At 42.1% G+C, this 27352-nt stretch overlaps 2 protein-coding genes across 2 annotated transcripts in view; both read right to left on the bottom strand.

The window, feature by feature from the left end:
• Positions 1 to 27352, bottom strand: part of MACF1 (microtubule actin crosslinking factor 1) — a 280203-nt gene that overhangs the window by 157258 nt on the left and 95593 nt on the right. Inside the window, 13 exon segments of the mRNA XM_036348376.1 lie at positions 585 to 689; positions 2215 to 2376; positions 2951 to 3028; positions 3970 to 4098; positions 5318 to 5594; positions 6257 to 6411; positions 6616 to 6709; positions 6796 to 6923; positions 7836 to 7931; positions 8083 to 8202; positions 8592 to 8698; positions 8801 to 8913; positions 9678 to 9844. Of these exon segments, the coding sequence (XP_036204269.1) occupies positions 585 to 689; positions 2215 to 2376; positions 2951 to 3028; positions 3970 to 4098; positions 5318 to 5594; positions 6257 to 6411; positions 6616 to 6709; positions 6796 to 6923; positions 7836 to 7931; positions 8083 to 8202; positions 8592 to 8698; positions 8801 to 8913; positions 9678 to 9844 (1731 nt within the window).
• Positions 15959 to 18656, bottom strand: LOC118675494. Its single transcript, XM_036348384.1, has one exon. The coding sequence runs from the start codon at positions 18549 to 18551 to the stop codon at positions 17466 to 17468; it is 1086 nt and encodes a 361-aa protein (XP_036204277.1). The 5' UTR covers positions 18552 to 18656; the 3' UTR covers positions 15959 to 17465.

The following is a 27352-nucleotide window of genomic DNA, read 5'->3' as shown; positions in this document are numbered from 1 at the left end:
GCCAGCAAAACCCAGACATAAATAAACCCTCCGGGATTGCTCCACTTCTCTGGGCAAAGGCACCACATCAAGAGACAGGACCTATCCGGATAGTTATTCGGAAAATATGTGGTCCAAGCCATTTTCCCCATGAAGTTAGGATTCAATCTTGTTCCTTGTAGTATTGTCCACAGACATCAAAACTGTTTGCAGTCTAGCCGAAACCGGTTTGGCTCAGTGGATAGAGCGTTGGCCTGCAGACTGAAAGGTCCCGGGTTCGATTCCGGTCAAGGGCATGTACTGGGTTGTAGGCACTTCCCCAGTAGGGGATGTGCAGGAGGCAGCTGATCGATGTTTCTCTCTCATCGATGTTTCTAACTCTCTATCTCTCTCTCTTCCTCTCTATAAAAAATCAATAAAATATATTTTTAAAAAAAACCTGTTTGCAGTCTTTTGGGGGCTGGGATGAAAAGGGAGAAACCCCAAGACAAATGATCCTGGACATTTCCTCCAGGTCCTTCAGCGGAACAAAGCCTCTGCTTTGAGCACTTTCATGAACAATCACCTCTGAGCACTTGGCCCTTACATGTTCTCAAGTCACATACCTCCACCGTCTGCTTCGCTGGGTGGTTCTCAAGCGATAGCAGCTCTGCTGTATCTTGTAGGGACCGAAACACATCCTGTTTTTCCTCCAGTTCCACTGTCAGCTCCTGAGAATTGAATTCAGTTTTATGCATTAAGTGCTATTAAGGGAAGAGTAGCAATAAAAGGCTCTGTTCCCTACTCTACTTTTAAAAAGCCTGCAACAGTGTGGCTAGTGCCAAAATGAGATGCATGAACAGTACATGCCAAAGGATTTCAGAGAAGAGCAAAAATGCTGGAATTACTGGCAAATGATTCACAAAGGACTTGGGACCCCAGCCAGAGCCGAGTAAGTGGGGAAACACGGGATGAGCACTGGAAGCAGAGAACGGAAATGGCATGGCTAGAGCGGCCAGTTCATGTCAGCACCCACCTAACACTGCACCTGACACACCAGTGGATCTGTACCACTGACTGGTGGGTTTTGCTAAGACTATAGTGTCCTCCTCTGGCTCGAAATTCTATTCACATTACAGGACCCACTTTAGATGCCAGCTCTTCTGTGAAGCTGGGTACTGATCCTTGGGATCAGATTTGACCGCTCTTCCTTGATGCTTTCCAAGCACCTTATTTACATTTCTTTCATGGCTTTATTTCTGTCTGCATACAGACTGTTTATTGTATTATCATATCTATTATTTCTTCTTTACTTCAGAAAAATCCTATACCACTCTCTATTTAGGAATAGCTTACATTTAAAAAACAACAACACACTTCTAAATTAACGGAATTAAAGTATCTAAAGTAAGTGTTAGTAAAAACGTTTCCTATTTGCATAGGGTTTATAAAATGTTTAAAAATCCTCTGAGACATACTAAAAGTAGCAAAAAAATAACCCTACTTACTTATATACACCTTTCACTGAAAAGAATATAAAGCATTGTCCCATAGTCCAATGCTGAATTTTCCTTCCCAGTCTCTTTACAAATAAAGAGATTGATCACAGCCAGTGTGTCTCAGTGGTTGAACATTGACCCATGAACCAAGAAGTCACCTGTTTGATTTCCGGTTACGGGCTCCATCCCTAGTAGGAGGCATGCAGGAAGCAGCTAATTGGTGTTTCTCTCTCAATGTTTCTATCTCTTTCTGTTCCTCTCCCTTCCTCTCTCTCTAAAAACCAATAACAACTTATTTTTTAAAAAAGAAATTGAGACCAAAAAATTATTAAATGAATTAGAGAATTCAGCATTCTGAGAAGCCAAGAGTATACTTCAGTTAAACAATACTAAGATTATTAGTTATTAAATCTTACTGAGTCTTTTACACAACCCTATGAGGGGCACACTGAGCTAGTAAGTGGAGGGTACGTTAACATAGGTCTAGTGCACTCTGAAGCCTATAATCTTAACCACAAAGCTATATTGCTTCTAAAATGACTCTACTTGCAGGCTGCTCCATGAACCCAAGACTCTGCCTTTCTCAGTGCCTTCTGGATTTCCCTCTCTCCATGGATACTTCTCACATATACAGATGCATTAAGCAGGGTCCCTAGTTCTGTCTAGCAGAAGGAACCCTAGCTCTCAGCAGGCTAGACCCTCTGTCTCCTTCTGCTGCTATTACATAAATATGAAAGGCATGTTATGCTAGACTCACTGAGAAGTAATTTTTCTTGGCTGAGATATTGGGATTGTTGTCACTCCAATCATATGCTAGTTCCTCTTCCTCCTTCTCATTCAACCAAATCAACTCAGCTGTAGCTCTGGAAACAAATTTATGCAGGCTTTGAAGGTGCCTCATCCGGAAGCTAGAAGTTTCCTAGACAAAGCAAGGATTACAAGGTTAAACCACCAGCCTTTCATCTACAGAAGATAGCACACTTGACATCAAAGTGAAGGATAACTCAGGAAATGAATTTTGTCTTGTTTTTTTAGACTCTGGGTGCTTCTCCATTGGCTTAGATTTAGTACAAGTTTGGCACAGGACTCCAGAGCCCTTGGCAATTTTAGCTAAAAGTTGGAACTCACCTGGCCTTTGTGGGGCCCCCTGGATAAAGAATAATCCTGGGCCTGTCATACTCTGAGCAATCTTGAATGACAGGAAGACTACAGGGAGAAGTCCCTTCCCTACCAACCTCAAACTTTTAGTTTTGGTGCTTAAAGCACAGGTAACCACGGCTCTGGGAAAGCAGGGTAGCTCAAATAGCCCTACTTACGACTTTGTGGGGCAGTGGTTCTGCTCCATTAAGATAATATTATATACATAGGAACAATGGCAAAGGACATGATGTAATTTAATAAACAGAAAACCAAAACGGCCAAATTAGGGAAAGGAGATGTTTGGAGGCAACCAGATTCTCCAGGAACAGAACACAGAGTTAGACACAGTTTACCTTCAATTTACAATACTGCGTCTCCAGCTTTCCAAGAGTTTCAACATAACTAGTATGAAAATTCTGAGACATTTTTCCCTGGTAAGAAAAGAATGAAACAGGAACACATTAGAGAAAGGATAAGTAAACTATATTTATGACACGGTTTCAGCTATGTAAACATTATGTCTGCACACAGGTAGAGACTACTTACTCTGAGAAATAGAAGCTTAGATCATAAACCTCTGGGTCAGCTTTTACAGCTTGGAGCAGCACTACACGAGGAACAGTTTAGCAGGGAGAATACAACTGACAGACCACACTGTCTTGTTATTCCAGTAATTCTGGAAAGTGTCCTTAAAAAAAACCTATGCCTAATGATTCCAAAATTATTTAACTTCTTTTTTGAAGGGGAGAGCTGAAGTAAAAGAAAAGAAAATGGGGCCCAGCCGGTATGGCTCAGTGGTTGAGCATTGACCTCTGAACCAGATATCACAGTCTGATTCCTGGTCAAGTCACATGACCGGATTGCAGCTCAATCCCCAGTGTGGGACATGCAGGAGGCAGCCAATCAATGATTCCCAGATCATTGATGTTTCTATCTCTCGCTCTCTCTCCCTTTAAAATATATTTTAAAAAAGAAATTAAAAAATGGGAAGGTAGAATGAGTAAAGAAGAGAGACTGAACAATTTCTCTACACCAGCTCTCTACTGCAGACAGAAGGTGAAGTAGAAAGAGCATGAACTCTGGACCAGAGGGTCTGAGTTTGGAAACTGCATCCACTACTTACCAATACTGACCTTAGCTTTCAGGATCACTTCTTTTTTGCCAAAAAGAGTTAATAAAAAAAAACACCTTTCCCACAAGGTTATTTCAAAGAGCAAAAGGACACTTCGTGTGAAAAGGGAGTTTGTTGTAAAGTGCTGCTTATGGTTACCACTCCTTGCCAAAGCCCCCTTCTCCTTAGATACAGCTGCATTGTGCATACTGCCGTTACCCACCCTGCCTACCTCCCTAATGGGCTCTGACTGCCACGCACCTCATACAACCTGGCCTCTTTGACACTTGAGCCCAGCTCCTCCACACTCGTATGAATGTGCTGCTGTGTTTCCAGCTGCAGCTCCACACTAGGCAGGTCATTGCCCCACTCTGCTCGCTCCAGTTTCATCTGAAAAAGAAAAGCACATATACAATAACTTACTGCTAAGGGGGCAGGAAAAGAAAACTGTCACAATCAACATTTGGACAAGGGGGCGAGAGGTAGAGGACTGGCAAAAGGGTATCTCCTTAATGACCTCTCACAGAAAAATATGCCATAATCACCCCCCAAGGAGCTAGAGACTAAACCCCATTAGCTACAGCAGCAGAGGCAGGCTTTTGCTGCTGCATTGTGGGAAGATGTTCCTAAATTCACCAACCAGGAAGGTGTGTCCACTGGCTGAAGATGCTTAACTTTACAGTTCAGGCATTTCCCTTTATAGAGCTCTTCATTTCACAATCAAAATGTATATAAGAAAGAAATATCTGAAAATAGTAAGCTTCATTCACGGCATCACCTATTGGCCAATGAATTTTAAAACATTAGCATGTTTTTGAATGTTTTTATTTATTGGTACATGGAGACTCCATCATCAGGAGATGGGAAATATCTCACATAAACAAAAGGGTTAGAAGGATAAGGAGGACAATATTGAACTTGAACTATTATCCTAGAACAGCTGTCGCCAACCGGTGGTCCACGGACCACTGGTGGTCCGTGAGGTCCAAAAGGTTGGCGAACGCTGTCCTAGAATACATGTATATAGTGCGCCCTAGGGATATAAAGTACAGCATAGGGAATATAGTCAATAATATTACAGCAAATATGTATGGTGTCAGATGGATACTAGACTTATTGGGGTGATCACTTCATAAGTTATATATAAATGCCTACTCGCTGTTGTACATCTGAAAGTAATATACTATTAGGTCAACTGTAATTGAGAAATACTTTTCTTTTAAAGTGCCCCACAGAATTGTGAAACAAAGAAGCCTTGCTTAAATATAAGAGTTATGGCCAAACACAAAAAGTGAAGAATAAGCTTCTCTGCCAATGAGGAAATTTCAGAAACGGTAACAGAGATTTATAGACTCTGCAACTTCTCCCACAAGCTCCCACTTGGAGCACAGTTAGCTGAAGGGAAGAAATTCTCTAACGTCTTTAAGTTAGAAAAGTCTATGCTATTCAGTGTGGAATTTTGAGGATGTGAGCTGATCCAGTCCATTTAAAATTTAAGAAAACAGGGGTCTGGGTCCTAGGCAGCATCGATAATTAAGGGACACAGAGCAACATGGTCCTCTTAAATAAGTTGCTGTGCACTGTACAAGCATCTGGAATATTCACCCACCTGCATTTCTTCTACCCAAGACAGTAGTTCATACACAAATCGGAGATTGCCTTCATCTTCAGAGGACGAGATAGACACAAGTTCAGCCCGAGTCATGGGCTTTCGGAACCAGGAGGTAGAAGAAGAATGGGTTCCCTTGGTCAGGGGTTCTGCCTTCAGATGAGTAGTGGTTAAAGTAGAGGGTGGAACCAGTTCAAGTGACGTGAAGTGGCCCTTCCGATACAAGTTTGTGCACTCTAGGCGCAAGGTGACCAGCTCATCCTGCAGACGCATAACCCTGAAATGTAAGAAGAGAAAGGAGGAGGAGACTTACATTTGTAATGTACTTTTTAAAATAAAATCCCCTATCCATTTGACAAGGATGAGGATATCAGGAAAGAAAGAGAAAGTGTTATATGAATGCAAAATGATATTATTAGCATCTTCATTGTACAGAGTTGTAAAAGAGGCAAATATCAAATTACAGTGTTAACTAGAGGGAAGCAAATACCTGTGTATGTAACTCGTAGGTGGTATAACAAAATAAACAACAGATTAGGGGGTCCAAAGATGTAAGTCTTAGTCTTGGCTCTGTATAAGCCATGTGTCTTGGGTGATCTTCATCCCCTTTGTGGGTCTTGGTTTCCTCCTCTACAAAGTGACGTATCGCATCACCAGCATTCTAAACCAGATCTGGTACCCACTCCTGCAGGCCACTCTGAAGTATGTGGGGTGTTATAAGATACCACAATGATTAGGAAACCCTACACTTACTTAGTGGACAGGGCCTGCAATAAAGGGAAATTGTCCTCCACCATGAGAATTTCCCAGCCAAAATACCTGTAGTATTCCTACTGAGACACTGAACTCTAAGGTCAAGTCACAAGATTCAATACCTGACTCTTGAGCCATGAGCCTCAGCAGTAAGCAAACTTTCTGTATGAGCCCCATGTTCCTCACCTAAAAGCCAGTTCTTCTAGCTGGTAATAATTCTCATCCCGTAGGATCTGGAGATCCACTTGCAGCTGCCTGATAAGACCTTCGCATTCCTGAATGTACATGATGACATCTGACTCGCACTGCACTGGTTGTCCTGACTCCAGGTGAGCAGCATCCTGAGGGAGAAAGGGAGAGTAAGAGTGGGAACACTCCCATTGCTCCCACCTACTAGGACTAGGGAGCCAAGGGGCCCACTGAAATCCCAAGAGTAAGGAAGTAGCACAGCTGGATGCCTCAAATGTTAACTCCAACTACTGGAGCACAGGGCAAGGAGTGGAAGACGTGACAGAAGAAGTGAGACAAAACAGTCAGAGACTTACAGCCTGCAGTGTATTCTTAGCTAGTGTCAGTTTTTCTTCACAGTTCAAAGCACCATTCTGGATTTTGTTTGCAATTTGTAGCAGCAATTCCAGCCTAAAATAAGATCAAAACCATAGCAAGTGTAGGGCCCAAAGCAGCCCAGTAAGTAATGTCAGATCCTCTTCAGGCTCTGGGCTCACCTCTCTACAGCTGGTCGAAGGGATTTCTCTCGCTCCAGCATCTCGATGATGAGCTTTCCCCACTCTTCTTCTACATCATTAGGGTGATAACCTTGAGGCAGTTTAATTCGGCCAAATTCAATCCACACCTAAAAAATCCCAGAGATCCTTTTAGTCCAAGCACAGCCATGCCCCCAGGCCCTGGTTTTAATTTATTCTTTGCCATCACTTCTTGCTTCTTTACCCAGCCATTCAGCAGTTTTTCCCATTGTCTAATAAGAGACAACAATGGAATATTTAGCAGTACCTCACCTTGAGGCGAGAATAAAATAATCACCTCTAAAAGCAGGGACTCCTGCTCTAAAGCCTTCCATTCCTGCTACATGTTACATAAGTCTTCCTGTCCTCTCAATAACCCCCATTCAAATGCCCATCTCTATAGCTGCAAATTCTCTAGGAATCAAAATGTGAGTGGAAGTCTCTTTTCTTTCCATCTTAGGGAAGACTTAGCTTCTCTTTGAGAAATGAGAAAACTCACACAAAACTCTAAATTTCGGAATAAAAGTATGTTACTTTTTTAAAAAGATTTTTTATTGTTTTTTGTTTGTTTTGTTTTGTTTTGTTTTTGTTTTGTTTTCTTTTTGGAGAGAGGAAGAGAGAGGAAGAGAGAGAGGGAGAGAAACATTGACGTGAGAGTGAAACATCCATCAGCTGCTTCCTGCACACCCCCTATCAGGTATGGAGCCCACAACCTGGGCATGTGCCCTGATTGGGAATTGAACCAGCAACCTTTAGGTGCACGGCACAATGCCCAATAAACTGAGTCACGCCAGCTAGGGTTAAATGTATTTCACTTTTCAATAGGCCCTTTAGAAAGTGTAGATGGTTTCTATTGCCCCTTCCCACAAATTTTCAAGACCAGCCGAGGGGGATGCCAGGTTTGTCACCCTACCATATTGCTGTTAATGCAGGTTGGGAAGAGGATGCAGGAGGTCTAACAAAGACACAACAAAAGAGCAAACCAGCAACCCCCAAGTCTCAGCAAAGGATAAGCTCCTTACCTCCAATAATTTATACAATTCCTCAATTCTTGCTTTTTCTCTCTCCTTGGCCAGAATTTCTGTTTCTTTGAAGTGTATATACTGGTTATAAAGTGCCTACAAAATTAAAATTTGGTGAATAAATGGGTACAAACAATGTGGCCCAAATTTTGGTACCACCTCACCCAGAAACCAGCAGCAGCAACAGCTCCGAGACTTATTCCTTAGAATTAATTTATAAAAAATCAATGCACGTCCATAATTTTACCTTTAGTTCAACAGGGTTCTGGGGAAAAGATTTATCTGACATCAATAGTGTATGCTGTTTGATCCAGGGAATGAGGGAGTCCACTCGGCTTTGGTATTCTTGCCACCTGGAGTCTACTTCCTAATGTCAAAGGGTAAATAAATATCACACATTTTCATTCTGATTAGCAGTATGAAAAACAAACACATCAGAAAGTAGCTCAGGCCACCCCAAACCACATAAAATCCGTTTCCTGTTCAATGTAACACTCAGAGTCCCAGTTTCAAAGCTCCTCAAGGGCTCGCAAGATGGGATTCAATTTCCTGACACCTAGAATAGTCTAGGCTAGATGCTACAAAATTAGTGACAGACTCACTCCCAGGGACCAAGGACAATGACCGTGTATGAATACGGTGTAGATTCAGTTTGCTCTGTATAAAAATGCTCTGTATACAGTGAGAAATATGGTTGATTCAGTACATTCTACCCAAACAAATCAAAGTCAGAAGGTATTTTAAGGGTTCTTTTACCGTAGCACTGATCCCTTCTCCACCCTCAGGGACTTTAGGGAAGGCATCATAAATCGAAGACACATAAGTGATTACAGACTTTTCATCGGGAGATGGCACATCCACATCTGAGAGGAAGGGTAAGAAATGTCTTAGTCAGAACAAAGGAACCTGCCAGGAGAAGGAACAGTAAATACTGCCAAACTTACTTAACTTGGGTCCACTCTCACCTTCTGCGTCCAGCAGTCGGGTGACGCCCAGTCTTTCTGCCACTTCGAAAGCCTGCTCCAGGTTCTCGCGGTTACTCTGGATCTGTACCCTCTCCATGTCTACCAGGTCAGGCCTGTGAAGGTCCACCAAGGCACGCGGAAGGTCACCGTGTACATGCCACACGCGAGTTCACACAAAACCTGAACAGTACCCAGTACTAATCCCATTTCCAACTACCCTTCAGGAGCCCAGTGCTGCCTAATTCGAAACTTACACAGCAGCAGCCTTGTTGTATTTCATGGGAAAGGTATCATCAGCTACGACAGAGTGGAAATGGGGGGGCGGGGGGGGCATGTTTATGACCACTAAAAGTGCATTAATTTTTATCATTCAAAAATCCTGTCTTCCTCGCTCATCTCACTCCAGCCACCTGCTCTTCCTCAGCTCTCTAAGCAAGCCTCCTCGTCAGGCCCTCTGTCCTCGCTACTTCCTCCAACCGAACACGCTGACCCCTAGAGGCCTGCGTGCTCACGCCCTCATGGCTCTACTCCAACATCCTCATCCGAGAGACCATCTCTGACGCTCTGTCCAAAATACCACAACCCCGCATCTGTCACTCTCTATCCCTCCATTGCACTTAGCACTGTAGGACGGCAAAAATGTATTTGTATGTTGCCTAATAAACAAATAACCTCCATGAAAGCAAGAACTGCTGTTGTTTTGTTCACTGCTATCTGTGCCCAGTGCCTAGAACACTAGGAGTTCAATACATATTCCTCTTTTAACTGTATACAATGAATCAGATTCTTGGTTGAGAGGCAGGTGATATAATAATTAATTACAAACAAGAGATGAGAAGAAACCCCTCCAGGCATACTGAAATTCTACTGCATCTACCTGTACCGATGAATAAGTGCGTTGAACATCTTCCCATCACTCCAGCAGGAGGAGAAGTTGGTGCACTTGATCCCTGTGTAACCAGCTGTCACCTTCTGGGTCCATAGGAGCAGCTTCTCCTTGGCAGACATGTCCCCGGACTCGCCACTAATGTAGATGTCAGAGATCTGCCAAAAGATAGGACATGGAGTAACCTTCTCTCTTCATGCATTATGGCTCTTGGTAGGAGGTTTGGGCAGGGGAGGCACGGCGAGGCAACAAAACACCGGTCCCTCAGACATCTCCATTAGGTGCAGTATGGAGTAACCGCTTCCCTGGTGGTCAGTACCAGGGACAATCGACAACAGGCACTTTTGAGTCTCTGAATACTAACTTTATAAACTCAACTCATAATCGGCTAGATCAAACATCAGCAGAAGATACTTTAAAATTCAAAAGAAACCAGGGGTAGAAACTTTTACTAATACTTTATTGAGTATGAAAGAAAGCTGCAGGCTAATCTTACTAAGATGTCCAAAGAAAGGCTATGAGAACAAAAGAATATGGGTAGCCTGCATGGAGTCTTGAAAGGGGAAATCAGTAAGTACTGCATCTAAGATTTTGACAGTAAAATGGTGACCTACCCAGTACATTCCAAGATTCTTGTCCCTTGATAGATACATTTCAATCAGGCTGCCAAACTTTGACAATGCCAGCTTATAAATTCATCCTACAAATCCATCGTCCACCCACCACCTCTCTGCTCTGACACTATATTCACCTGACAACCTTCAGATTATTATGTCCTTCCCATATAATATCCTAAAGCAACAAAATGCAGAGTGGCATTTCAAATACTGTATCACCGGGCAGTTAAATTCTTTTTTTGTTTTGTTAATCCTTACCCAAGGATATTTTTCAATTAATTTTTAAATTCTTATTGTAAATTAATTAAATTGCACCAATCAATCTCTAACAAGTATTATCACACTGTAAGTCATTCCCCTAAAACTCAATCAACTCCAAGTATACGGGGTGAGAAGGAGCTACAGGATTGCAAAGCTGAGGACCCAACAATAATGGGTAACAGCACCCAAGCCGTCATCCTGTAAGTCCAGTGAAAACAGCCCCTCCCTGGTGCCAATTCTACTCCAGTTCTCCTCAACATTTCTAGCTGTTGTTTCAGTGACTAGATAACCCCTCACCAGTGACCTATCCCAGTACTTTCACTATAGCCACTTCACATACATACTAAGGCAACACACTGTTGGGCACAGGAAATAGATTTATTGAAGTTAAAAGGGACAGAACTTGAATAAACAAAGTGAAATCTGAGTTTTTGTGTTTTTTACTCAAAAAAGAAATTCCAGTTAATTGACATTGCATGACCGTATGTCCGGTACAAGCACAGCCCGTCTCTCTGATAGCATTGCTTATCTGCCAATCACAGTATCTTTGTATATTGCACTGAAAATAGTTCAATGAACAGCTTTACTTCGGATTTTCTACAAAGCTTTAATGAGACAGGGAAGTGTCTGGCTCCCTGGAGGGTTGGATTAAGGTCCTTCCTAGACTGTGACCTGAATGAGAAAAATGGGATTATTGTCACAACCATCTCAGGAATTAAATTTGGCGTTTGTCCCTCTCTTCTTTTAATACTCACACGTGATGTGCGCAGTGCTGTCCTTTGGAATACACAGAAGCTTTTGCTTTAATCTGCCAAATGCAGAAACCCAGCTTCAGTGTCGGGGAGCTTTCTCCCGCCTCTGGATTTTTAAAAGGCAGCCTTGCAGAGAGGGAGACAGCCTTGCTACCATCCAGAGACCATGCATGCCTGCCTTATGAGGCTTAATTCATTCCTTTTCTGAAACTTATCTAGAAACTTAATTTGTTCTTAATAATTGAATAAGGATTTACTAAACATCTCATCTGTGCTTAACACAATTCCAGGCACCACAAAGAAGAAAGAAGCATAACACCATTTATTTATTCTGTTGTTATTTCTCGAGCAACCAACCACTATATTCAAGGAGCTGTGTTTAAGTCCTTGGTATCTCAAGATAAAAGCACAACCCTGAGCTCAAGTTCAAGCCATTTAGTAGGGGAGACAATGTACTGTACAGAGAGGTCAACACTGACAGAGATAAGCAAGTAACCCAAACCAACAATTCCAAGGACCTTCTCTGGGACAACAAAATCTATGCTGAGCTTTAAGATAGGAGTAGAAATTAGCTAGGTGAGAAGGGGGAAACAAAAAATGGACATGCTTGCTCTGCAAGTTCTTAGTTAAGACATGCCATACCTGGCTGAAATAAGACAGTCCCCAAACTTTCCCAAATGGTAATAGGTGAATGGAAGAAAGGAATTGTGGTCCTCTTGAATATATAAACTTTTTGAAATTTATTTACACATACAATTATTTAAAATTAAGCAGTATATCTAATACATTAATTTTTTCTTTTTTATATGTATTTTTATTGATTTCAGCGAAAAAGGGAGAGGCAGAGATAGAAACATCAATAATGAGAGAGAATCATTGATTAGCTGCCTCCTGCACACCCCCTACTGGGGATGGAGCCCACAACCTAGGCATGTGCCCTTGACTGGAATCGAACCCAGGACCCTTCAGTCCTCAGGTCAACGCTCTATTCACTGAGCCAAACCAGCTAGGGCTATAATGCATTAGTTTAATGCCTTTTCACTTTTACATTTCATAAAACCATGTTATTCAAACTCTGCATCTTTGACATCAATGTCTTTTCCACCAATAAATCTACTTTAAAAAAATAAAGCTGTTGTTTGAATATTCTAGAAAACATCTACATTTCTAAGATTTCAGAGATACAACATTTTTTAAATCCATGCAGTCACTGGAAATTTCACCCCAGCCAACAAAAATCCAGTTGCATGACACTGGGTTAGTTTTGGCTTCATTCATTCTATTGGTGTTTACTTATGATTTCTGTAATGTGACCACTTGCTGTCTGTGGGTGTTTTATAAGTATCTGAGTAACTTTTTTAAGTTTTTAATGTGATTACTACTTATATATAATTATCTTTAACACCTCAAATTAGGAGGCTAAATTCCCAAGAACAGTAACTAAAACTTTCTTAAATTTTTGGTCTCTCCTTTTTGTTTAATCAGTTATGTCAGTTGATCTCTACAAAAATTAATATACTAGTAAATTGAACTAGCAGATGGTGACCCAAATTCATTCATCCTTTTCCATGAAATGACTATGATTTCACTGACAGCCCAATAAGAAACTTTATAAAGTAAAATACAAAGAGAATCTCTTTTTTCTGAGGGCTAATTTCCGGAGGGAAAAAAGTCTTACCTTATATTAAGTCATATGTGGTAGATCACATGAAAAAGTTACATATAATTTATGACCCAAAGAATCAACAATAATATAGTACATGAAGATATTCAAAAGAGGATCTTGGCAGAATGAATACTAAGTATGGATTGAAGTGATAAAAAGTATTTCTTAATGAAGTATGATTTTAATTCACACTTGAAGGATATTATAGAACAGAGGAAGAGAAAGAGGAAATGAATTCTAGGCAGAAAGTAGATACAAAGATTGGAAGTTGAAATAAGTTAAAACAGGAATAGTAGATGATTAAGGGGTTGACCTGTTAAAATAAGAAGGTTCAAATTGGCAACTGATATAGGAGAAAAGATTAGATAGATGATGAGGTGGGAGGTGTGGTTGGAATACCAGGCTGAGGAGTTTAGATGCTGGATAAGCCTATATATATAACTCTCAGGGACTGAGACTAGGTGTAATGAACAGATACTTGATTCTCATGTCCTGAAATTCTAGCTGACCTCATCCCACAACAGAGAAGGCACCAGACTTTAAAAACTTTCACTTGAGAGCAGACGAGAGTACAGAACAGTTATTCATGAAAAATGCCTGGATAGAAATATCTAATGACAGCTGTGTTTTACCAACATCAGGCTCAGATAGAGGTCGGGGGTCAGTATTCCAATCTGAATCTTGAAGGTCCCTCTAGGGAATATAATAACTAGAACGGAAACCCTAGGTCATAGAATATGGGTATTTTTCCATTCTACTAAATAGTGTCAAACTATCTTCCAAATAACAGTACCAATTTGTACTTCCACCCAAAAGATATGAAGAGGTTTTCTATCACTCTACATCCTGGCCCACACTAGGCATTTCTAGATTTATTTTCTGCCCATATGATGAGTGTGAAAGTATCTTGTTTTGATTTCTATTAGTGTATCTTTGATTGCTAGTGAGGAAGATGCCTGTGTATGAAGTATTTGGGTTTTCTTTTTTGCAAGTTGCTTATTCCTGGGCTTTCCCCTATTTTTCTAATTCTTGTTTATTTGTAGCAATTTCTTAACATTTATTGTTTACTTGTATTAATTCATGTAATTCTCACAGCAACCCCATAAAGTATATACTATACTTATCCTCATTTTACAAATGCGGAAATTATGTCACAGAGAAGTTAAGTAACTGGCTTCAAGTTATAGTGCTAGTGAGTAGAAGAGCAGAAAACCCAACTTAGCTCCACACTCGTAACCACTCCTCCCATACTACACTTCCTGTGTTGTAGATATTCATCCTTTTTTGGTATATGCAGCATATAATAATTTTTCCAGTATTTTTCTTAACTTTCCATTTGAAGTGAAAAATTAAAAATGCATACAAAAAGAGACAGAATGTACCCATAACCCAGTTTCAGCCATTATCAACTCATAACTTATCCTGTTTCATCTATACTCTACCTACTTCATCCATCCCCTATTATTATGAAGCAAATTCCAAATACATCATTTCTTCCATAAACACTTCAGTATGTATCTCTAAAAGATAAGGACTCTTTAATATAATCATACCACCATTGTTATACCTACAAAATAATAATGATTCCTTTTAAGTAAATTTTTTTAAAAAGAAAAATCCTTTCTTAAAGCAAAACTCTTAACTATAATTTTAACTGCTACATTCCTACAATCATATCTAGTTAATTTTGCTCTTTTGTTGTAATACCAAACCAGTATTAGTAAAACAACTTTTCCTATAACTAAAGAGAACCCGGAAAGGGATACTAGTAAACTGAAAGAATGAGCCCAGAAAATAACATACCAACTGATCTCTTCCTCAGCATTACTAGCCCCCAACTATAGATCTCACTGTCACCCGAGATTGTAGGGTCTATAGGGTGTGTGGCAAGGACATTGGAATAGAGCCAAATTCTTTATTCAGTAGGATCCACTAACAGTGTGGCAGGAAATTGGCAGTGGGAGCCAAGATAGGGAGGAGGAGGGGATTTTCAACAATTTTCCTTGTTCCAAAAAGCCAGGTATTGTGGAGTAGGGAGTCCTCCTGAGAGAAGGAATGGCCAGAGAAGGCCTTGGTCTGACATCAAAGTTCAATGCTGTTAACCCACTCCCATCCAGCTCCATATCCTCATCTACTTGTCACTCTGAAACCATTCTTGCCAGCTGACCCCTGCCATCCTACTTCTATGTTAACTATTTCTTGACAAGGAGAGAATCAACTATACCAGGTGAACAGAAAGTAGACCATTTCTCTTCTTTTATCTAAAACCTGCATTCCTAAGAATAACGAGTTTCCATTTCTTTCTATCCTGAAAGAACCAAAACCCACTGCAAAGCGTACGTCCAGCCACAGCCTGGTCCCCATTACCATGCTCTGGGCTGACCAACAAGAGATTCTATACGGCCTGAGTTATGCCAAGGACAGACACCTCTCTGGAACTTGAATTATTTTCTGAAGAGGGTTACTGCTCTAACATATTGAAAACAAAAAAAAAAAGCACACAAAACATACTGAACAGCAAAATAATCACACCACTCTCAATACAGCCAAACTACTGATCATGGTCCAAAGGTTTCTCCCACCTCTTCTTTCTTTCTTTCTTTCTTTCTTCCTCCCTCCCTCCCTCACTCCCTCCCTCTCTCCTTCCCTCCTTCCCTCCCTTCCTTTCTCTCTCTCTCTCTCTCCTCCCTTCCTCCCTCCCTTCCTTCCTTCCGATATATTTGTATTGATTTCAGAGAGGCAGAGAGAGGGAGAGGGAGATAGAAACATCAATGATGAGAGAGACTCACTGATTGGCTGCCTCCTGCACACCCACACCGGGGATCAAGCCCACAACCTGGGCATGTGTCCTGACTGGGCATCAAACCCTGGCCTCTTGATTCATAGGCTGATGCGCAACCACGGAGCCACGCACACCAGCCGGGCCAATCTTTTCCTTAAGACCCCTCATGGAGTGGTTCTGAACCTTCCCTCCCGGTGAGGAAATCCCACCCTAAAAGTGCCATGGTCACCTACGGTCCATTATCTAGAACTGATTTCCCTTAAAATTTTCCACTCCTAACTTTCTAAACATCTCTCTCATTTATGAGCAGGAATCCTAAAATATGATGATGCCTCCACAACTTCTACTTAATGTTAGTGGTATCAAAAGAGCAACCAGCTCAGCAGTTGGTTTTATCCCCAACTACTCTACATCCTTTCCCTACAAAGATGAAAGCTGACTGATATTCCTTCTTATTTAGTGAAACTCAAATACTTGTACACCCCACCCCAGCAACCTGGCTGCCTTCCTTCCCACCTTCACACACATACACTCACACACGCACGCACGCGCATATACACTTTTATATGGGAAAGTCCAGGGTGGCCTCTTGCCTAAGCATATAATGAATATTTTAATATTTTTCAATGGCCACTTTTCCCTGCAACTGCTGTGAGTCTCCAAACTCTGTAACAACACAGGGCACTGAGATGGGCCTATTTATGCAGGAAACTCCTCCCCAAAGAGGGCATTGTAAACACATCAGCTTAAATGTGTGTCTCTCCCCGGCTCATGCTGCTGGTGATAAGCAGGCACCAGCAGGCAGGCCACATCCCTGTGGTGCAGACATCAAGGCGGCTGCCCTACTTCACCTCCCACCTCTTGCTGCTCTGGGACCCTGAGGTGTTTACTCCTGCTGCAGAGGGTGACAGGCCAACAACAGTTCTTCCGTCCCTGGTGAATTATAACTTCAGTCACGGCCACCCAGGGCCTTGCTGAGTCCTCTTCCCTCTCAGGGTTCAGATCTCTTGAATTCTCACTTGCTCCTTGATCCTAGATCCTAAAAACATTCCCAGCACCCAGCATCATCACTACTACCACCACCAAGGCCTTGATATATAATTCACAAACAAAAACCTGTCGGAGCCATAAACAAGTCCCATCCAAATACCAACTTTTTCTAGCCTCAAACCTTAAAACTGCCCTAACCCCCTCGGGGGATTAATCTCCAGACCACTCTACGTCCCTCTCATCGAATGCTGGAATCAGGAACCGAAGGAGGACTATCCCGTCCACCTCTACAAATACCGAATGAGTGTTGTCACTAGCTGTGTCCCCGAGAAGTGGGATTGCATCAGCTCTAGTAAGAACGTCATAAGAGCAATTACACCCAAGTCAGTTCCTCTGCCCTTCAACATTCCTCACCCCTTCTCCACTCATTTCAGAGACTCTACACCACAAGCTCCTTGTGCGGGGAAGCTGATAAACAGACCTGCCCGAGAGTCAGTACTAACTAGCAAAGCACCTTGAGAGAGCCCCACCAGAAAGCTCGAGCAATTGTGCTGCACGGTTACCCGGAATTAGGGACTCCCAGAGGCAAGGCTTGGCTCCAAGCATCCAGGGGCAGACCTGAGGCAGACTGTTTGCCAAGCCCAGCAGCCACTCACTCCCAGTCCCCAACATCGGCCCAAGTTTGAGAAGCCCCAAGATCCTCACTGCTCACTACACTCCACTTAAATAAGCTTTTGGGCCAGGAATCCCAGCAGCTGCTTGCATATCCCCTTGAACAGGCCCACCTACCTCCTCCAGACCCCATGATGGGGTGTGGCTTGCCTCCAAAGAAAGGGTGCCGTCCTCTTCTGAGAAGGACATGGAGCTCTTTCCCGGTTCTGTATCTTTCGGTCGGATGCCACGTAAGTGCGGCCCACTGCTGCCATAGCCAGAGGAGGAGGGCAAAATGCTCACAGTCATGCCACTGACGGACAAATCACTCTGAGAAGCAGGCAGTCTGGGACCCTGGTGGGGCACTCGACCCATGTGGGCAGGCTCTGTGCCTCTGTGGCCCCTCGACTGCTCCGACAGTGATGAAGGGACAGAATGCTCTGCAATCCAGGAACCTGTCTCAGAGACACTTAAAATACCCTTGGATCCTCCCCACACACTCCAGCCCTCTGGAAGTTGGTCTTCATTTCCTGTGTTGCTGGGGAAGGTGCTGCTCTGACATCCAGGCGGAGTGTCTGCTTTCTCCACGGCAGTCTCCCCTTGCAAAGGCAGCAGCACAGCCCTGCTGCTGCAGGATGCTGTCCTTGGAAATTCCACCAGTTGGCTCACTGACTTCTCACAGTTCCTCTCTGCTGGGTTATCAAGCAGGTGAGCGATGACAGTCATCCCCTCTTCCAGGGAATCCCAGACCCCTCTGGCAACTGATGACTCATTCTCTAGCAAAAGGTGGGCAGTCTGGATCTCCCCCTGGAATCTCTCCTTCACCTGCACGATCATCCCTTGATCTCCCACTCCTGAGCTGGGGGCCGAGGCCTCAGGCACTAACATGTCTGGGGGGGGATGTTCCACCCCTCCCACGCCTTCCTCCTTCTGGAGACTCACTATGAACTTCCTTCGGGTTTCTGTTTCTTCAATGACTCCCGTTCCTTCCAAGGGTTCTTCCTCAGGGGATACCTCTGGAGTAGGGGTTTTCTTCCCCCTCCACTTCCTTTTGAACCGAACCCTTTTCTTAGGAGATAGAGGAGCCTTCTCAGGAATAGCTACTGAATTTTTTGGCTCCTTAACACAGCCCAGTGAATTTCCCATCGCTTTCCTCTCCTAATCTCAGCAAAAATGCAGCTAAGCCAGTCCTGGGATCCCAGAGAAATCCCAACCGTGGCTTCATCGGATTAGATGCACATTTAAAAACATGCACTGTGCCGGCAATCCTTCCAATTCTTCCTCCCTCCCTCCCGCCTCTCTGTCTCTCCCAGCCGCTGCCGATTCAGACAGCCATCTTACAGGCTCAGAGCTGCAACAAGACAAATTCAAAGCATCTCACTGCAGTTCAGAAATCACTTGACCTAAAAGCAGACAGAAACCGGATTGGCTGCAGCTTCATCTCTCCAAATATGAGGTAATTGGAGCACTGCCCTCAGAAACACAAACAGAAAGCAAAAAGGAGGTAGAAACCAGGAGAGGGGAGAAATTAGGGAGGGAGAGGAGCAGGGGGGAATTGTAAGAGTAAAGGGAAAAGGGAGGGGGAAGAGGAGAGGCCACGGGAGAAGGTAATGTGAAGGAAGAAGGAGGAGGAGGAGTAAAAGGGAAAAAGCAAACCAGCACTGGAACCAACCAGGAATGGAAGGACCAAGGGCTGGGGATGCTGCAATTATGGCCCCCAGACTCTGAAAGCAAACAGATTGCAATTGTTGCACCAAGACATCCATAAGAAAATATCTAGCAAGACAGACATATTCTCTATTTTTTTCTAGTCAGAAATAAAATTATTTTAATCAAATTATAACCTAAGAGAGACTAGAGCCTAATTCTTAGAGTTAAGAAACACAGGCTTTAAAAATCTAGCCTCTCGTAGCATTTATTTCCAGAGAGAGAGAGAGAGAGAGAGAGAGAGAGAGAGAGCGAGAGAGAGAAATACCTGTTAAATCTGCTGATCAATGACACACACAGGAAAAACCTGGAAATCAGTTCTGCGAGCAGGATCTGGACACTCGGTAAGAAGGACACCACTTGCAAACAGAACAGCGAGGCAGCGTCTCTACTAAGGGCTATGTGAGGGCATAGTGCTGCTGCTGCTGACAGCTAACTACTGCAGCATTTGTTCGGCGCTAAGCCCTGTGCTAAGCTATGGATTATCTTATTTAATTCTCACAGTAACCATAAAAGGTCAAAACTATTATTTTACATTTGACAGGAGTTTAAGAAAGTTGATCAGTTTGCTCAAGGCTACACGGCTAGTAAGTAGCAAAGCCAGAACCTGAACTGCTGTTTAAGACTTTTAAGATCAATCCCACGTCACACGAGCTCTAATTGTGGCCGGGATGGAAGTCTGTACTTGGTTACGTAAAACAAGAAGGTCCCCTACTGTTCTGAATTGGCTACTAGACTCACTTGGACCCAGGGCTCAAACAAAGAGATAACACTTGCTATTTAGGAACAGGGGAGGAAGTTGCTCAAATGAGGCCTGGAGGGTTGTTACCTAAATTGCAATAGGGCAGGAAATGTGAAGAACAGGTCTACAAGAAGTTGGGTTCAAAAGTCACCCTGTTTATCACTGGGATTTGTCCACCCCGGTTTTCAGTATAGTGCCTGACAGAGGACATACCACCCCCCAAAGGGCTCTGAATGGAGTAGAAGGAAAGGGGTTGCATGAGTTTCTTCTGAGTTGCAGTTATTTCGTCTCTGCCGAAAGGATCCAGCCCACACAGCGAGGGCAGCAGCCTGCCTAGAGCTAGCCCGTCAGCCCTGAAGAGTTGTATCAGTATAGTTCTACCCACCTTTCCTGGACACTCACAAGTCGCCCTCTACAAAAGAAGAGCAACAGAAGCCCTAAACCAGCAGCCCCCACACAACCACTTCGGAGGCCCTGCTGACAGCCCCAGCGCTTCACAGACGCAGTGGGCAGCTCTCCCTCAGCCTTCGCCAACTGCAAAGCTGCAGCACCATCTTATGGCCACCACAGGCCACAGCAAGCAACAAGACAAGGAGATCAGCCTGAGACATAAACTTAATCAGGCTACCGATAGCATTTACTCACCAAAAATCTGGCATTCCAATGCAATTCTCTAGGCAGGCACCAGGCCTTCATTTCTCCAACCAAGAGAACTGGAACTTTTAAGATGCATACCTTAAGGACTAAGCTTGAATTTTACTCATGAAATACAAGCAAATCAAATTCCTGAAACTGATCATCAACTCAGGGCCAAAAGAGACAGCTGTTTAATATGACTGTTGCTGCTGTAGGTTTTTTTGAGAAGCCTGACAGAACGGGGCACATTGACTTTTGGGAGCATTTTGTTTGTTTGTTTTTCTTTTTTTTAAATGTTTTTCTTTGTTGATTAAGGTATTACATATGTGTCCTTATCCCCCATTGCCCCCCCCCCCCCAACCCTCCACTCATGCCCTCACCCCCCTGGTGTCTGTGTCCACTGGTTACAAGGTCCTTTGGTTGTTCTGGGAGCATTTTCTTTTTAAACTTTTGCATATGTCAGACAAATCAGGCTTTATTTCCTTCTGCTCCAGAGAAATACAGTTTAGGAAAGGAGCAGAGGGGTTTACTATGACAGACTCAGGTTCAAGTCCCAGCTGTTAATTCTGCAGTTACGCAGCTTGCTAGGTGATTCTGTTTCCTTACCTGTGAAATATGAACACCACCAACGACTAAAGGGGCTGCAGAAAAGGCGAATGAGATGGTGTCTATAAAGTGCTTGGCTCAGTGCCTGGTCTACAGTAAACCCCTTTGCTTCCCATTTATTCCTGGAGCTAAAAGACTCCCCCACCGCCGCCACCCACCAGGCCCTAACAGACTCCTTTTCTTGACTAGGCTCTAAGGAAAAGGCATGTTCCAGGGTCCAACGTTTGGGTGCTTCTTTTTCTTTGCAGGGGCTCTGCTCCCACTATTTAACTGCGTTAACTCTGATCACCGGGACTTTCCCTGGGTCTTTTTCTCGTTTAGCTGAGCTCTCAACAAGTGGCCTGCTGCCTTCTGGGAAAGCACTCGCAGGGCTCCCTGTTCTTCCTGCTTCTCCGTTGGCTTCTTCTCATTAACTGTTTACTCTCCATAGAAATCCCACAAAGACAGCCAGGTGAGATCCAGAGAGAAAGAGCTCCCTCATTCACCCACAAACACGACCAGTGCCTCATCTATACGCCGAGAACCAAGCCCCGTCAAGTTCACAAAAATGTAACCCTCAAGTCCACCCATCTGAGACCACTCTTGATCTGAACTCCCTGAAGTTTTTACATTTCAGTGCTAGATATACACTAGTATTTAATAAACGACTGAGTTGGAAAACTAATTTCATCAGATTCTGACTTCCAAGAACTTATCTTTATCTAGATGTAAAACCCAAAAAGTCAGTTGGTCTCTGTTTGCTCATCAGCAAATGGGCACAGGAAAACAGACATCACAGTCTCTTTCTCTGGACTACCCTACCACACCCTGAGATCAAATTCATAAAATACTCCTTCACTCAACATATACTGAATGCCTACTCTATGCCAGTCCCAGAAAACAAGAGACAAAACCCCTGCTGTCACTAAACCTGCATCCTAGTGCAGGGATCCACACAACAAATATGTCAAACGGTAGTAGGTGTTATCCAACACAACACTGTAAGTCACGCAGTACTTCTGAGAGTAATTTGGCAAAATAAAGGAACGTGTACAACCCAGCAATTACAGGCCAGGTATCTATCCAAACACCCCCTTGCCTGTGTGCATAAGGACACATGTGTGCAGGTGTTAAATGCAATAATGACTGCCTTCTTCATACAATTAAATAACAGACTGCAGACGATAGCTGCTGCACAGTGGCAGGGGCTCCACTCACATTACAGGCCAAGTAAACTACCCAAGATGAACAAATCCGGTCCTCCTTCATCAACAGGAATAACCCTCAAAAACAGAGTGTGGATGCACAAAGCGGAATATGTAGAAGATACTCTCTGGGTCAAACATAAAAATATTCACACTACAGCACATACTGTTTATGAATACCTCTTCTGTCTGAAAGGTTCAAAAGCATACATAGGAATGACATACATCAACTTCAGGATAGTATTTACCTGGGGGTTGGAGGGACCAAGAAAATTGGCTTTATCTAAAATGTTTTCTTTCTTTAAAGAGAAAGAGAAAAAAATCTGAAGCAAATGTAACAAAAATGTTAGCATCTGTTTAATTTTGAAGGTGACCACACACACATGAAGACCTATTATATGCTTTTCTGAGTACTTGAGATTTTCATAACTAAAAACTTAAAATAAAAAGAATCCCTACCATTTAGCACATACCTTTTTAATCTGTGTTAAACATTTTGGAATCCATAAACCTCTTTATAACATTATCAATACTACCAGTCACATCAGTAAGTAGCAAATTCTTTACAAATGTTTTTACTTATTTTTAGAGAGAGAGAGGAAGGGAAAGGGAACGAGAGATAGAAACGTTAGTGAGAGAGAAACATCGATCAGCTGCCTCCTGCTGCACCCTACTGGGGATCTAACCCGGGCATGTGCCCTGACAGAGAATCAAACCCGTGACCTCTTGGTTCAGGGGTCCACGCTCAACCACTGAGGCACACCGGCCAGGCAGTAGCAGCAAATGTTTTATCTGGAACCAGCCTCTTGATATGACAACCATGACCTCTATCTCTATCATTATTCTACTTCACCAATAACAAAGGTAAACTATTATGACTATTTTACTGATCCCCTAACATTTGATAGTTCTACTCTGCATTTCTATTTTGCTTTATTTAGCACATGTTCTTGGTGAAAACAGTTAATAGACGCTCCATAATAAACGACTAGAAAACCACAATACCTAACTAGCAAGATACATACCACGTCCTACCTGAAGCAAGACAAGGAGGACAGCTCTATATAATTCTTTCTCAGCCAACCAAAAGCTTGCAGAGACAGGGAACCTCTTCCCACACCCCTGAACACTTAGCTAGTACTGTATGCAAACACCAAGACTTCAAAAATAGCAAAGACAGGAATTAGTAATCAGCTACATCTGAGAATATACTCTGGCAGAAAAGCTTCCCTCCACGAGAAGACAAAACAGACATTCAGCTATGCTTGAAACAGCAAAAGAGAAAAGCAGGTAGCCAATATGCATGCAGAAGACAAAGCCAGAGCTGTTTATATCTTTCAATAAAACTGGTAACAGGGTAAGGAGCAGTGGGCTAGGTCGGAAGCCCTGGAAGTTATAAAATTACTGAGTACAGGCTATATTCCACCTCCCTGTCCCATACCTCCCTGATTCTTTAAATCTCTATCAAGTTATTTCATAGTCTGTCTCTTGTCATTCCTTTGAACCATATAGTCGAACTGGATTGATTCTGTGCCTAGTTCAATTTTATATCTCCCACAAACTCTACCTAAGACTTTGCTTATAGCTAGTCTTCAGTAAATGTTTGTAGAATTCAATTAAAGAATACATTTTCCTGCAAACTAAAACCACAAGGAGATATCATTTCACACTCACTGTGATGTCTATAAAAGTGGTTCTCAACCTTCTGGCCCTTTAAATACAGTTAGTTCCTCATGTTGTGACCCAACCATAAAATTATTTTCGTTGCTACTTCATAACTGTAATGTTGCTACTGTTATGAATCGTAATGTAAATATCTGATATGCAGGATGGTCTTAGGCGACCCCTGTGAAAGGGTCATTCGACCACCAAAGGGGTTGCGACCCACAGGTTGAGAACCGCTGGTCTATAACCTAAAGGACAGACAACAAATTTTGGTGAAGATGTGGTGAAACAGTAATCCTCACACATTGCTGGTGGGAATGTAAAATGGTACAGCCACTTTGGAAGACAGTTTGGCAGTTTCTTAAAAGGTTGTACATAAGCTCATCATACAACTCAGCAATTCCATTCCTAGGTATATATCCAAGAGAAATGAAAACATACATTCACACAAAAACTAGTACTCAACTATTCATAGCAACACTATTTATAATAGCAAAACTATAATAACACAAATATCCATCAAGAGGTGAATAGACAAAAAAAATATATGGTACAATATATACAACAGAATACTACTCAGCATAAAGAAGTATGAAATACTGACACATGCTACAACATGGAATGAATCTCAAAGATAATATGCTAAGTGAAAGAAGCCAGATGCAAAAGATCATATATTATATGATTCCACTGGGGGAAATGTTCAGAAGAGGCAAATCTAGAGACAGAAAATAGATTAGTGGTTGCTTGAGGCTGGGGATGGGAATAGAGAGCTGTAAATGAGCAAGAGGGATTATACTGGAATGATAAAAATGTTCTAAACGGGCTTAGGGTGATTGTTGTACAACTCATAAAAATCACTGAAATATACAATACAAAGGGTCAATTTCATGTATGTAAAATATACCTCAATAAATTTGGGTTTTTTTTTAAAGTATGTATTTTCCTAAAACAAAACAATAAAATAATCAAAAAAGATGTTTTTAAAAAGTTAGCTAACTAGCCCTGGCCATTGTCCCGTGCACCAAAGGTTGCAGGTTTGATTCCCAGTCAGGGCACATACCTAAGTTGTGGGTTAGATCCCCGGTCGGGGCGTGTACAGGAGGCAACCAATCAATGTTTCTCTTACATCGATGTTTCTCTTACCTGGATGTCTGTCTCTGTCTCTCTCTGTCTCTCTCTCCTTCCCTCCCTCCCTTTTTCTCTCTGTAAAAATCTATTTTAAAATAAAAACATATACTTTGGTGAGAATTTAATGTTTAAGGTTAGCTAACTATAGAGAAAGGGAAGAAACAGGATGGAGGGAGCAGAGATGAACACTGGGCCTCTCTGAATACAGTTTGTACTCACTTTTAAAAATTCCCCTTTGGAACAATGTAAACATACAATGTATACAATATAATCTATATAATGAAAAATAAAATTGAAAGGGAAAAAAATCCCTAAACACTGAAAGCAAATAAAAACAAATGAGCCTAATTATGTATTGACTTGCTGGTTTAACAATACAGAGAAATTATTTCAAATGACTTTAAAATACAATTATTTGTACGTCCTTAGGAAATTTACATTAAGGACAAAAAGAATTGCAAAGAAATCATAAACTTCTTAGTGATCAAATTGTTAATAATATTGATATTATTTTGATTCAAATATGTTATATAAAATACATATGATTTTACAGACATATATGTACATATGTATAAAGAAAAGGAAATATGTGATATGTTACTGTGTTGGGATCAAGATTTCAGTCTAAGATCATGGTTCTCAACCTGTGGGTCACGACCCCTCTGGGGGTCGAACAACCCTTTCACAGGGGTCGCCTAAATACACCCTGCGTATCAGATATTTACATTACAATTCATAACAGTAGCAAAATTACAGTTATGACATAGCAACGAAAATAATTTTATGGTTGGGGGTCACCACAACATGAGGAACTGTATTAAAGGGTCACGGCATTAGGAAGGTTGAGAACCACTGGTCTAAGAAAAAAGAATATAAATGCAGGGATGAGCAACAGTAGGTTTACAGTTGTTCGTATGGAAAAAGACATGCAGTTTATAATTATTATAATAGCTTTATTAACTCTGTTTCATTTATTCACAACTATAAACCTACTTTTGCCCACCCCTGTACAAAGTCAAAGAAAAAGATAAAAACTCTGTAATCTAAATTTGAATTAGAAATATCAGTATAAATTAATGATTTTTTAAAGAGAAATATACAATGTTGGAAACTCTGTCCAGAGAAAAAGCCAGAAACAACGGCCACCCAGGAGCACTCAGACTGTCGGTAAAGAATTGAGCTCCTTGGAGAAATCGCTAATTTCAGGTCTGGGACAGGAAATACATGAACAAAGAGTGCATCTCATCTCATCTCATCAGAAAAAAGGGAAATGATCAAAGACTATGGGGCTCATGCCAAAGGACTCAGAGTCTCCACTTGAAAAGGCTCTTATTGGCTGAAGATGAAGCTATCTGAGTATTATAAAGAACAGTAACTGTATGTGATTGGAACACATTTAAGCCTGCTTAAAAAAATCCAGCCATAGTGATACTCGGCGGGGGCGGGGGGGATGAGGTGTCAACAAAAAAACTTCCATTGGTCACCTCTGGAAAATCTCAGAGAACCAACTAATCATTCTAAAAACTGGTAAACAGAGGGAAAGTTGGGATTATTATCTTTTTATCTTGCCTCTTCCACAAGAGCTATCTTTCAGGGTAATTGATAATGGTGAAGTTCTTCTTAAGAGAAATTTTCCAGACAAATAATTTAAAAAATTATAGAATCTGAGTGGCACTATTTTGCAACTTCTAATGAAATAATGGAACTGGCAATGACGATCAGTAGCTGCTAAAACTATTAGGTGAAGACCTAACAGGGAATGCAGAATGGTTGGGTCAGGCTGATAACACCTGACCCCACTCATCAATCTTATCATGAAAAGAGAGTCAACAGGCATTATATGTCTCCTGATGTACAGCAACAGACGTATACAGCACAAGACTACCATCCTTGCCCAACCCCAACATGAACCTGGATGTGGCTGAGCCTCGGGTCTAGATCTAAATTCCCCAGGTTACAGGCAATACAATAGAGGGTGGAGGACAGTGTCAGAAGACATACCAGAGATGCCATCAGCATCTTTTTTTTTAATTGTTTTATTACTTAAAGTATTACAAAGAGTATTACATATGCCTCCTATTTTTTTCTCCCCTTGACCTTCCCCTGGCCTCCCCTACCCCCAATGTCTTGTGTCCATTGGCTATGCTTATATGCATACATACAAGTCCTTTGGTTGATCTCTTACCCCCCCGCCAACCCTCCCCGGCCTTCCTGGCCATCAGCATCTTTATTAACCTTACTAGTGACCCGTCACGCAAAATTGCACAAGACACGGG

This window comes from Myotis myotis, unplaced genomic scaffold, assembly GCF_014108235.1.
Source record: "Myotis myotis isolate mMyoMyo1 unplaced genomic scaffold, mMyoMyo1.p scaffold_m19_p_2, whole genome shotgun sequence".
Lineage (NCBI taxonomy): Eukaryota > Metazoa > Chordata > Mammalia > Chiroptera > Vespertilionidae > Myotis > Myotis myotis.
The sequence above is the reverse complement of the archived record's forward strand: the minus strand, read 5'-3'. Positions and strand labels throughout refer to the sequence as shown.

Coding starts and splice junctions, on each gene's coding strand:
- LOC118675494 (XM_036348384.1), bottom strand. CDS start 18,551: ATGGGAAATTCACTGGGCTGTGTTAAGGAGCCAAAAAATTCAGTAGCT.